Source organism: Vanellus vanellus (genome assembly GCF_965231255.1).
Source record: "Vanellus vanellus genome assembly, chromosome: 16".
NCBI lineage: Eukaryota > Metazoa > Chordata > Aves > Charadriiformes > Charadriidae > Vanellus > Vanellus vanellus.
This window is the reverse complement of record NC_138921.1, coordinates 5,681,263-5,695,072: the sequence shown is the minus strand read 5'-3', so window position 1 is coordinate 5,695,072 and position 13,810 is coordinate 5,681,263. Positions and strand designations below refer to the sequence as shown.

The 13,810-nt window shown below is 41.7% G+C and overlaps 1 protein-coding gene across 2 annotated transcripts in view; it reads right to left on the bottom strand.

The window, feature by feature from the left end:
* BCR (BCR activator of RhoGEF and GTPase) overlaps nucleotides 1-13,810 on the bottom strand; it is a gene marked incomplete at its 5' end in the record, with an annotated part of 101,533 nt that overhangs the window by 43,663 nt on the left and 44,060 nt on the right. For both annotated transcript variants that reach the window (XM_082491391.1, XM_082491390.1), the window contains one exon: nucleotides 5,540-5,724. In XM_082491391.1, the coding sequence (XP_082347517.1) occupies nucleotides 5,540-5,724 (185 nt within the window). The remainder of the gene's footprint in view (nucleotides 1-5,539; nucleotides 5,725-13,810) is intronic.

Below are 13,810 nucleotides of genomic sequence, written 5' to 3'. Positions count from 1 at the left end.
TAGAAACCACAGCACAAGATTTTGCAAAGTGGTTGCTGCCGGCACAGCTCTGTAACGAGAATCAGTGATTCAAAGTGGGCGTATAAAAGGCACTTTAACTCTCAGACCTTCCTTTGGTACAGTGTGTTCATATGCTGTGCAATGAATGTGTTCAAAGGAGAGGTTTCCCGTAAGCACAGCTCAGAATCTCATAGAGAAGCTGACAGCCTACAAAAGAGAAAAACTATTCAATTCATTTTTAAAAGTGTAAATATCTTTGAAAACTTCTGCTAAACAAGCTGGAGGTGTCTCATTGTCTTGGTGATATTAAACAGGGCAAATTCTGTAATGAAGCCAATCATGCTCCATGCAGGGAGGGGAAGGAGCAGGGAGAGGAGCCAAGATTATTTATAACATCAGTACTGGTGTGCCAGCTCTCCTCAGGAAGGGCTGTACATCCAGGCAGAGAGCCCTTAAGGAGCAAAGAGTTGGAGAATAAAAAGGAAAAGTTGCATCTGTTGGGGGTGGCGAGGGGAAAGTGACAGTAAAACAACACAAACAAACAAAACCAAATACTGAGAGGAAGAAAGGAGAAGGATTTGGAAACCCTGGAGCAGGAAGGACAAGCTAGCACCAGTAGTAGCAAGCAGAGCAGTAATTCCATTTATTAATGCAGCTTCAGAGATCAACTTCTCTGGACCCCCTTGGGACCAAGCTAGGAGAAAAGCCCACTGCCTGCTCAGCCACAGCCCGGCTTTCCACATAGCTGGCAGATAGCAAGAACAAAAGAATCTGGTCTGAGGACCAGCAATGGCTGCCAATCCTGCACCAACCATAGGCTGCACAGCAGAAAAGGGAAGAGAAATTCTACCTAGAAATCTCTAAGTACCAGTCAATTTCTCCTCCAAACATAACAGAAAGTAGGAGTTAGTCACTCGGCTTTAGCACTCCTGCCTCCCTAGGCATGATATAGACAAGCATTGGAGAATCCATTTGGTGAAAAACTCAACTTCTAAACTCTAGAAAAGTGACTTCCCTCATTTCGAGTCGGGGGGGTGGGGTGGGGTGGGGTGTGAGGGGGTGGGGGGCCTGGAACCAGTCTTGCCTTTCCACTGGCTGCCCTGCTCCCACCTCCACAGGGCCCCATACCCTCAGCTCCACACGTCTTTGAGTCTGGCTTTGTTGGCAAGCAGATCTTGAAAGGCCTTTCTTATTTCTACTCTTCGCATTGCTGTAATCTTTCTTCACGTGAGTAGCAGCAATAGCATCACAATGACTGAAGCTTCCCATCCTCTCAGTCTCTTTGGCCTCCCAGCTGCAAGCTACCTACTCCAAAACTCTTGGCTGTAACTGTTCTCTAGTGAAGGGTGTCAGTCACTAACTTTCCAGCTGTCCCAACACTCTCCTGTACCCCAAGAATACTGTAGCAAGCTCTCCCTCTGTCCTCCTCTAACTCTATCCAGGTATCTTCTCCACTTTTCACCCTAGTTGTATGCGGAAGACAGATGCATTCTCTGTCTTTCTGTGAGCGAATTATCACTACCTATTACAAACACTGTCTGACACCTTCTGAAGCTACCAGCGCTGTCTTATTTGGGCTGACATTTTCCAAGACAGGTTTCCAGAATTTTTTGAAAGTTCAATCACAACAGTTCAACTGTTACAGAAAGCAAGTTTCAGGAAAATTAAATCGCTTCTCAAGTTAAATAAACAAACAACTTAAGCATTAGTGGAACCTATTTCTCCTTTTTCCTCTTTCCCCTGTAGGCTTGCTTCAGAGCAACAGTCAAAGTTTGGCAAAAGCGTTGGCTTTATGCCAGCACATGCGTCAGCAGCTCAGCACGAGATTCTGGAAGAGCCAGAAGAGGGGGTACGACCTAGCTTGCTCAATGCAAACATTTGTTAAGGCATCCTAACCACAGAAATGACGAGTCAGGGGATGCTGAGATCCACACTACAAATGCAGATGATGATTATGTCCTCTCTGGGTCACAGAAAAAACTAATGCTGGTACACCTCTTGTCACCCTCCTTGGATAGCAACAGATGATTGTGCAATGGACACATAGCAGGTGGAATATGAACACATAAGAGGTGGCTGTAGTGGTATAGTTTGGAGGCAGACCACCCAGCATCTTTTAGTCTGCTGATATGATGCAGGTAGTAGGGCGGATTGGAAAACAGATCCCAAATGACAAGGTGTAGAACACCATAAACCTGGAACAAAGAACATGAGGTGCTGGGAGTTGGTCACCCTACACACTGAGGGAACAACACAAAGCCCCTCCGCAAGTAGTCCAGGAGATTTCCCTTCATTCTCTTTTAGAAGGAGACACTGCTTTTGTCACTCTGCACTTCCTCTATGGTGGTTGGGTAGACCAGGTGGAACTCTGATATGCTATCCAACCAAAGGCTATAGCTGCTGTAAGGATATGGAAGGACTTAGTCAAACACTCAGCAGAAAAATACAAAGCCCAGAGCAAGCCTAGAAAATAAGTCAAAGCAAAACACCCCCAATATCCAGAGAGCAACAACCTAGTCTCCAAGAGTAAGGCTGGTCTTAATGGATAAGGCAGATGAACATCACACCAGAACACTGCTATGTTTGTGCCTTAGCAAATTACTTAGAATTACATTAAAAAAAAAATAAATCATTGTTTGCAATGTTTTCCATTCTCTGGGTGCCTGACTACAATGTTGTTAACTCTTGGTTGCAAGTGAAATTAAAGGGATTTTACTTCAAATGTGAAGAAAACTGCATTAGAAGTCAGAACCCGCTTTTGCATCTCACATTAAGTACCTGAAATTAGCAGACGCTTTTCCTATAATCTGTCTGCTTTGATTACCTGTGGTTAGTGAACATACCATCCTCTTATCTCACAGGCATTGCAAGGATAATTAAGACCTGTGTAGCATTCCAACTGTATTTGGAGTTAATGGTCACGCCAAAAGGAAATGAGTACTTTTGTACTCAGCGCAGAGTTTGCACAGTATCCTGCAAATAAGGTGTACACATAGCTCTACAGGTAAAATATTGAATCCAGTAAGTATCATTCACTATCTACACCGAACAATGCAGGAGCCCTATAGAAAAAATAGAAAATGATTGCATAATTGAAAGTTATCATAAAGATTCAAGACAAGGCTACAGGCACAAGGCAAGGCTGGATAACCTTAGTCATTTCTTAACTTCTGAGTGACTTCACAATCTTAGTATTTTGACGAAGTGGTGTATATAGTGCATGTGTTGTGTTGTTACATACAGTTAACTTGATTTCTAGACTGGTAACAAAGATAAACTAAAATTTTCAGAAGTAATTGCAGGCACTAAGAAAGGACTAAAAGAGCAAGGAGACAACTGTAAAAGCAAACACATGTAAACAAAAAATGTTTTCTGCTAATCAAGTCTAGTGAAAAAGCAAATAGAAGAGACATACATCCTGGTATTTCTGGTCCAACACATTTTATGTGCTTGGCTCAGCACAGCGTGTTTGACACTTAATTTTGTTACTGATGTCTTTTCCACTACAGCAGAAAACATAACTACAGTAAAAGCCATCTAACAGCTCACAATGACAGGAAGTTTAACTTGATGGGAAATACTGCAACCATACATAAGTTAGTCTCTTCCTTTTGGAAGCCATAAAACATCGTTTTATAGTCAGAGAGAATAAAGTAGCCATTTTTGTTAAAAATTATTTTTAAAAAGGCAGCCTTCTAGCATTATTAAGGCCACTTTGAAATTAGCTACTGTTAAACGTTTATGAGGCAATATTCAAACAAATATTAACAACAAGATTAAATATTAGGCAGTGTCTCTTCCAGGCCTCCAGTCACAGGCACTATGACAACTGGTTCTTTGAAGATAACTCTCAGCCACATGTAGTCATAGTATTTTTCCTTCATCCTGAGAAACATAACCTGGAAATCTCAAGCCAATATTAAAATGTTCTTGGAGCTCTTGAATTTACTAATGATCATTTCTTCATTCAAAAGCCTCTTACATATCACAAGAATTCTCATCTTGAGAGATAAAAAAAAAAAATCTCAGAATTAACAGACTAAAGCACAAGCAGCTAACTAGATTCCATACTTTACAGTAAAATAAAATTAAGCAAACATCAACAATATATGTACTTGATAATGCTTTAAGAGATCTTGACAATGCATTTTTATAAATGAAAAAGAACAAGAACTCTGTCTCAAGTAGGCTTCTTAATCTAACATGCATCCTAGAAAAAGTAAGGAAGCATATGATATGGCACAAACCAATGGAGAGGAATAGAAGAATGTATTTTATGAATGCTAAGCAGCAATGGTTTGTGCAACTTGTCAGACCCTTGAAATCATTTTGATGCAAGACAAATAAAACTGTCTGATAAAGCTGATGGTATGGATTTACATGTACAATGATATCTGTAAAATATCCATCTTCTCCCATAACACCTTAATTAATAGGGCAGAACAGTATAAAGCCAACACAAGTTAAACCACTTAAATGACAGATTTCAAAGTGTCGTTTACAATGTGGGAATTCAAGGTTGTTTGGCTACACTTTCTTAGAAATACAGTAGGAAGGAAGTGACAGTTGTCTTTGTGCTATTAAGCATTTTTGTGAATGACTTGGGGAAACCAAAAGTTTGCAGAAGACAAAGATATTCGGGGAAACAGCGACTTGGGATTGAAGTGCTCTACAATCCGGGAAGCAAAAGGATAAAGAGACAAAGGTTGAAAGTCAAACAGATTAATTCAAGTTGAAACTAAGACATTTTTGGCTGTGAAGACAGAGTCAAGAGTTATTCACCAAGGCAAGCAGCAGACTCTCTACCAAGACTATTGTAAAAACAAAAATAGAAATTTTCCTCAAGTTCCAAGCTATAGCCATGCTACTGAACCTGAAGCAAAAATCAAGCAAGTTAGCCTGAAGGTCTACATCAAACCGCAGGTCAGGCAAGGTGGTCTCTTCTGAACTTTTTATCTATCTACCATATTTGATTATTTAGCTAACTATTTTGTGAATAGTCAAATCCGTTATAAGAAGTGGCCATCTCCCACCCAAAGTCACTACACTTCAGAGCTGGCAGTATTAATTCCTCTTATTCCATTTTCACAGGGTGAAGGAAACAGATCTTATATCCTAGGTGCTTTATCAAAGCCTTTAACCTATCCGAAAATAACTCTTGCCATTGTGAAAGGCAATGACAACCTACATGCACATCATAATGTAAGATGTTTTGTTCCAGAGTCTTCTTTCCAAATTATCTGGTATTTAGAGACCCTCTCAACAGCAATTAATCACCAAATCTCTCCACTAAAATTCACAAAGGGGGAAAAACTTAGGCTTAAAAATCATACACACACCACTCATCCCTGAACTTTAGGCTTAGCATCATCTAGAAGCCTCAATTTAGCTTTAAATATACAATATCAATCAGGCACTGCTATATTATGTCAGGTGATCTGTCCTACAGTGCTGGTAGTCCCTGTCTTTGCTCCCCATTATCTACCCCTTGCAAACCTACAAGGCTTGGCTGACTTCAAAAAGGCAGGAAAGGACTCACTGATTTTGTAGATTCCAGAGACCCTGAAGATAGAGTGTCTCGGCTGCCCCGACTCTTGGAACTGAGATGGGGTGAGGATGATGGCGAGTCATCAATATAGGGCATCATATCATGATGTCGCCTCTGTTCTTCAGCACGGTCTGCATCATACGCATAGCTAGGTGGCGTGCCACTGAATGAAGCATCTGTAAAACACGGGAGAAAAATCTGTCTGGTCAGAGTCAAGCTGGACAGGAGACAGGCTGGTCAACCAAGGCACTGTCTGCCTCCCAGATATTATGATTACTTATCAGTAAACCCAGAGTCAGTGATAGTTAAATATAGATCAAGTGGAGGTGTAAAATTAATTAAACTCATGTTGTCACCAAACATTCACGTCACTCATTCCAAGTCCTAAAAGGTAAAGTCCTTTCTAATATCTAACATCGGTGTTCATTTAATTACAGATCCTTCACTCAAGTTTTCCTTCAAAAGCATTAGCATCAAAATAAATCCTTTTGGAGGCTCCACAGAAGTTATGCAATCTGGGTCTAGGAAGGTAGTGGGTTAGGGTAACAGACCCTGTTTTTTCTGTAGAACAAGAACAGATGATGCCCCTGCCATGTTAGCAATCATCGATAGTACATAAGCTCAGAGGAGAAACATAACTCTTTCCAGACCTCTCAGGAATAATAGGACTAGGAAAGAAAGGTCTTACATGTCAAGTGAACCAGCCTACTGCCAAAAATAAAATCTTAAGTGGCTCTCTTCTGTTGGCTGCCTCTCCTCCTCAGTTTTGAGACTAACTCCTTAAACAAATGAACAAATCGCCACCCTGCTCCCTCCTACCTCCCCCTACCTTGTTCCCCCCACCTTGCTCCCCCCCCAAAAAAACACAACCAAAAACCAAACAAAAAAGGAGGGTGGTATGAAGAGTCAAACTGACCATTACTGCATGAGATACCAATGAACTCCTGCAGGAATGATGAGTAATAAAATTGGTTCTGGTATCTTTAGTAGCTGTGTAGAGATTTTTGCAGAAATAGTCTCTACGAAGGACACACACTGAGCAGCTCCCTCTACCATAGGTTAAAAGGTCTTTTACCTCTCCGCACAAAGAAATATACACAGAGGACCAAAATTTGCTTTCTGCAGTGGCACCACTTCACATACATCCTGCCCGACAGAGGCTGGAGACAATCTTACATATGAATTACATGGGCCTTCAATGCCCAGAAGTGTTCTGTGTGTAACGCAATAGCCACACGTGGGCCACTGAAGATAAAATGGTAGAATTCCTCCTGCTCTTCCAGTTACAAGTCACAAAATGCCACTCTTCTCCCAAAACTGAGAAATAACCACAGGGAGATAAGCTAGATCCACTTTAACAAAAGCAGGCAAGCCTTACGGAAGACAAAGCCACAAAAAAAAAAAAAAAAAAAGAAGAGCTTTTTTGTCTTCTAAGTTTAAAATTATGCATTAAATTCACACTTGAACACAAGTAGAACCAATTTTTACTTGTTTTCACAAATATCCAGGTTCTGTGAAAATAATAAGCAGCAGCTGCCAAGCATACTAATAATCCCGTTATACATCACTAAGGCAGGGTGGAGGAGTAACATTTTAAAGCCCACTTTCCTCCCTCACAGTAAACTCAGTTAAAGCATGACTCATTCCAGTAAAGGATGTGAACTTTGTGTGGAACAGAATAAAACTTGATCCGTGTGGCTTATTCAGGAGGGAGAGCTGGTCTAGGGAGTTTACGCAAATAATATACTGAAAATCCAACAATAAACTCACTGTAGAAGTGAGCCTCTGTCTCAGTTCATACCAAATACCACCCAGCTAAATAACAGCTGTATACGAGGCTTTTAGGTTGCTGAAGGACCAGGGCAATATTATTTTTAAAAGCTCAGTGAGTTTTATGTCAGCCACCGGCTCGTAGTATTACCTTGTGCTCAATCTCTCCGAGTTCCTCAAAAGACACATTAGATTGTGCAAGACCACAGAAAAGGGGGAGAAAAAAGGGGGGAGGGCAGGAGGGCACATGTTCTCTGGAAGGGACTATTATCTAGATTTTAGAGGTTTGAAGAGCTCCCTAACCATTCAGAAAACACCCTATTAAGTTAATTTGGTAAACGGAAGCTTGAAAGGGTGTTGCTGAAATAAGGATGCTCAATCACAAACAAAAGAGACTTTTAGATATCCCAAAGTTGGATGATGTCTACAACACCTACAAGCCAAACAGATCTTATGCTGGAATTTTCAAAAGCTCTTTGGCTAAAAGAATGCGGAAGAGAAGACAGCACGGACACCACCCTTGCACCACCCAAACAGGCAAGGAAACACCGAAAAGAAAAAGTAAAAATACCCTCCTCACACATAAGATGGATGGTGTGCAGTTTGGCCAGAAGGTTAAGGAACTAGTTTGACTCCAGAAACCAGAATTATAAATAGGAAGGAGAATGGGTGTCTCCTTGCCTCTCTGCACTATTTATGCCATATTAAAGAACACAGCAAAACAAACCCTAAAACCTTACTAACTTCAGCAGATAGCTGTTTTCCATTCAGCTGTCCCTTATGCAACTTTCTAACCCAAGCAGCTTGCAAGACATTACTGACAGTTTAACACTGGTATTATCCAAGAAGGAACATCAGTACTGGGCACTTATGTATGTTTCATGCCTTTGATCAAGCAAGAGTTCTTTTTCCTTCCAAAGTTTCTTCAAACTACTGTTATCCAAACCAGTTTCTCCTGCACACATGCAGTGACAAGACCATGTTGCTGTGCAAAAACTAAGGCAGGAATATTTCCTTCACTCCCAATGCTCACTTTCAAAATTTATAGTTTGCTCCACTTCTGTTAATGGGGGAGTGAATGCAGACTAAAATATATTAGCAGAAAGGCTTGCAGTGAATCACAGTATTTTCACTTTCCTCACTTTCTCCTGCTAAAAAGCAGGCTTCACACTGCTACCTTCCATAACATGTTGTCTCCTACTGCACAGGGAAACCTTTATCTGAAACTGAAGGAAAGGGCAGGTGGAGGACTTGGGCTCAGAAGAGGAGATTTATTCCTAGCCTTGCAACAAGATTCAGTCTACCTTTGAGTCACTTTGTCTCCCTATGCATAAAAATGAAAATAACACATCTCAACAAGGAATGAAACTATCAGTGTCACAGACTGCCATGAGATCTGTGCGTAGAAAGCTCCACGCAGAATTTAAAACTTTATTTCTGGATCCCCCAGGGATCCTTCACACATTAAAAAGCTTAGAAGTAGTTATAATCCATCTTCTTTCTATTATTGCTGCATACATCACCGAAATCCACCTATGGAGATTTTAATTACCTCCAAGGCAGAAGGACCTTCTTGCTTTTATTCTACCATTTTTTCCAACAGAAGCAAAGTATTACCATAGCCAGATACACTGCGCAAGTCTTAACACTAATAACAGAGGCTGACTTGTATCTCTGTGATTAAAGAGACTACTGTTGCTAGGGAAACTAGGTTATTCAGATCTCCTAAACCCAGCACAACGCTGCGCAGGCTGTTCAGGCTCTACCTGGCAGCAAAAAAAACTAAAGGAAAGAAATTAGAGTCAGGAGCTCACCTGCTCAGACACTTCCAGCTGCTCTGGGTGCTGCTATTGTAAATGGCAAGTGGAGACAGCAGCTGGGGCCAAGCAAGAGTGCTTGGTTTCTTAGCCAGTGTCTCAGGCAGGGTGAGCATTAAGAGGGTTCTTACTCTTCTTTTAGGGCCAGACCGCAAGTCATTGGTAACCAAGCCATCAAAGCCAGAGAAAGGTGAAACACAGGAACAACAGACAACTGCTGACAAGGGACAGCTAAGGAAAAAGGGCAGGCATACAAGGATGATGAGCTCAGACATGTTGTATTGAGACAGCACCAGAGAGTGATATGGAGGATACTACTCCATGTGTGTCATGCTTCTCTTACCTCAGTAGCAGGCCCCCTTTCTCCTCCTCTTTGGGTAATCCCATAGGGAAGAGCAGCAGCTGTGGCTTACAGAAATGAGCCCTCTCAGCCCTAAGAGTAGTTATTGCTACCACTAACATTTTCTTAAAGTACCCCTCTCCTGCACCAGCACCATCTTCAGGTGCAATGAACTACATGAGGCTACGATGGCTCATCATCAATTCACATATTCTGCTAAATACCTCAAGCATTTACTTCTAAACTTGGTTCTGACTGCAGTGGCCTCCCTGGTCTTGCTTTGCTCCAGGTTTTGAGAGTCTGTTCCCACTGCCCCCCTCCTCAGCTACTGCTTCCATCCTCTCACCTCCCTACTGATCTCTGTCCCCTTTTCATTTTCTTTTGGTTTTGTCAAACTTCGTATTCCTTTTCTTTACTTTCCTGTTCCTTCCTTCTTCTAAACTGCTCCTCTCCCTCACTGCCTCAAATTTCACTTGGCTGGGAGGTAAGGAAGAATCTAACAAATTTAAGAGTTAATTACAAATTCACTGGCACTCAAGAGACAGCACAGCGACACTGTTCCCTTGTCCTGTTGCCTACACCCTTCCTGCTGGGTGCCACATTCATTCTTTGGAAATATGAAATCAAGTCATAGATCTAACTTGAAAGCAGGAAGGGAAAAAGAAATTAACTTCTAAGTAAAAAGAAAGATTAGCTGTGCCTAATCCAGGGCCACACAATGGTTCAAATGCACATGTCATACTTTCACAGCATCACAACATCCATAGCTGCTTGAGAGGCTTAACAGCAGCATGCAGAGAAGCTTCCAACCTAGCTGTGCTCCAGCTAATCCTGCTAAAAGAGCAGTGAAGCCACAGCAGCTCAGACCTGCCTGCCTAAGTAAATATCTAGAATCTTGGAGGGGGAGGGGGAGTTGCACCTCATGCCAAAGCCCCACATCACTGTGGCTCCATTGTAAATAGTACCAAGGTTAGCGCAAGTTTGTAATGTCTGTACTCACTCCAAAAACATTCCCGCAGCTGCATAGCAGAAGAGAGCTCAGGCAGTTTGCATCCTCTGACTGTGTGTTTCTATGCCAGGGAATGTGTGAGGCCATAGTTTGACAATGCATTGTCTTGGCAGCAATAGGGGTTTAAGGTTTCCCCCACCAAGCCATAAACCACTGCATGACCCTTTCCCCTCTTATCCCCCTTGTTCTGCAACCCCACATATGTCTATGGTCCAGATAAAGAACTCAGCCAGCTCAAAGAAAAATATCTTTGACACCTCTCTTCTAAGCTGGATCAGCTCTCTGATCTAGTTCATGGCACAGAAAACCGAACTGAAAGGATACATGCATGGTAGTTCAGGGGTGGGTATACTTAAAAGCTTGTACTGCAACTGAAGACATCATATTAGCAAAACACTGCTTGAGTTTCCTTTACGCTGAAGCTTAGTCAGTTCCTGGGACTTAAACATGGCTGGTTGGAAGATAAGTTACCTTTTTGCAACACCCTTTTTTTTTGTTGTTTAACTTTTTTTTTGTTTTGTACCCTTTAAGTTACCAATATGTCATACCAACCTTAGCTCCAGCTTTTACATACTACTACTTGCTTGGTGATAAACAATACAGAATCATGTCATTTTATTTCTTAGTACTAGCCAAGCTACTCAGAGAAGGATCAGGGATTCAGGCCCAGTGCTGAGCACGTGTAGAAGTAAATCAGTGTGGATGGGCTGTGAATGCAGTTGCCTAGGGAATACAGCAGCACTTTCTAAAAAACAGAAGAGTTAAATGATGGAAAACTAAGCATCTTGCTGATTTCCTTGACACCTTCAGAACCATCATCTCCAAAACCAAGAAATAGTGCACTCAATACTTTGTACACTTTTGCACAAAACTGAGATCCACAAACAATAATTATGCTGTCTACGGATATCAGGAGCCTGTCCCAGAACGAAGAGCAAGTATCAAAAGGGAAAAAAATAGATACATTTGCCATGTCAAATCTCTATGGCTTTATTCTTCGAAGATTAATGAAGAAAAGGTTCCACTAGGGTGCTAAATAGATTCAAAAAAACCGATCTCCTTTGTATTCTGTATCTCTTCTCTATGCAAAACCAGTACATCTGCATGTAAAGATGTTTAGTGTAACCTGAAGTCCTCACTCAAATGCAAAACCAATTCATTCAGAACCAAAAAAATCCCATTAGTTTGAAAATTCATTCTTTAGTGTTAGATGAGCATGAAAACACAAAGGCAAAAAGTAACAAAAGCTATCTCCAAGCCTGCCTATGGCCCCAAACTGTATTTCTCTATTAAGCACATGAAGAGAATCCAATTATCAGTGCTAACTGATAGACTCCTACAAGGCACCCCATCGTTTGCCAAAGAAGAAAAATCTCCACAGAGGATGATCTTGCTTACCACTGCTGAACAAGCTGTTTGGGAGTGTGGGTTGCAGAAATAGAATTGCAGTGAAATACATAACACGGCCCATTCACAGGAAACACCCATCAGCACACAAACCCAAGGCAGAGTTAAACAAGCTGTTTCATACAATGCAGCCAAGCTGCAGTTTCCCTTCTGCAGGCAGACATGAAATGGGCTCTGAAAGCATCCTGTATGTTGACAACTTGCAATGAAACACTGTTTAGGGAATAGGACGAAAGAGGAACAGTACCCCAGGAAGGGAGGTTTCTAAATACATAGCTGGCCACCTGAATGATGACTACAGCTTATACAGCAACTAAAAAAGGAGTTCTGTGAATCCAAAACTTCAGCAGATTTTCCTGAAATCACCACATCCATTTCAGGTTTGCATCCTCTCCTCTCCCATTGTAATAGGTCATCTTTCTGCAGCATGTTAAGTGGCTGCAGAAACAAGTATCTGTCACATGTAATTTTACCCCATGTTTCATTTTCTTTTAACAGTAAGGATGTGTTTATGTGTGCGCATGTTAGTGCACGTGTATGCGTACATGTAAAGACTGAGAACAGCATCTTATTTTTGAGATGGAAGAAGGAGAAAGCAATGTACCTTGTATATGGAAGCAGGAAGACAGCTGGTGGTTCCCTCCACCCTCCCTCCCCTGGGGGATCCAAGACCTTAGATGTTAACCAGCCTCCAAGAAACTTCTACCACAGATGAGCTTTCTCCTTGTAGCAGACAGCGTCCCTAAGTCTTTAGGAGATGAATTAACTGTAGTCCACTTTTAATCTTTTAGGTGTGTCAAACCCAGATCATTAAACATCTAAAAAAGAAGATCAGAGTTCTTTAATCTGCCCATATATTCCATGAAGAGTTCATGCAGAGACCAGAGGACAGGTCTGGTCTGTTTGTGGCAGTCTGTTACTGAGACATGCTGTTGCATTTTGCTCTGATTGGCATTTTCCTGGGGAGAGATTTAACGTTCATACAGATTCACCCATGCAGACTGAGGTTGCATGATGTGAAAGCCAGGACTACTGAGACCATTTTCCACATCAGGGAAGCCTAAGGCATCCTCACACAGGACAGAAAGAACAGTTCATTAAGGCTACTGAAAGAGTCGTTATCACGACAGAAAAATTCAGGAAGCTAAACTGATAACCCAAGAGAGTCCATCTTTTACCAGACAAGACCACACTGTAGCACACAAATTCCAAAGGTTTCCCTTCTGCCAGCCAGCACGACTTCCCCACTGCTCATCTTTGCTTCAGACAACTCCAGCTTAGCAACCATGGAGTGCTACATGCTAACGAGCGTAGACCAAGCTGTCATCCACACGCTATGTCAGCCAGGCTTTGACACAGTGCATGCCACAGAGGTCGGCAAGGGAAGAGTAGCAGAGGTGTAAATTCCCATCTCTGTAAGACATCTGACACTTGGATCAGTTTCAATCAAACTGAAATACTGGGAGGGAAGCACAGCCATTGCACACCACAAACTAGACAGAGTCTAACTGATGATAACAGTTGTGATCAGGAAGAAAACAGATTACATGTTTTTCAAATTCAGGTTCCCTCCACATCAATTTGTAAATTTTAGGATATACTACAAGCACTCTGTATGTAAATAACATCAGGAAAGAAAGTTACTCGTAGTTACTGCAGAAGGCAAGACTTGAATATTTCTCTCTGACAGCTGACAATGCCTATGTCCTACCGACTGCTGCATGCCCTCCAAGGCACTTAAAAGGTTTAATCACCATCACTTAGAGCCCTAAACATCAGTGAGTAATCACACACATATATGAATGAGGTATGTTCCCAGCATGACTGGCTGCAAATATGCTGCCAACAGGTAAAGACAGAGAAATTCTGGTTAGGCCCGAATTCCACAGGTACCATCCATTCAAGGAAGAGTGTGAAAA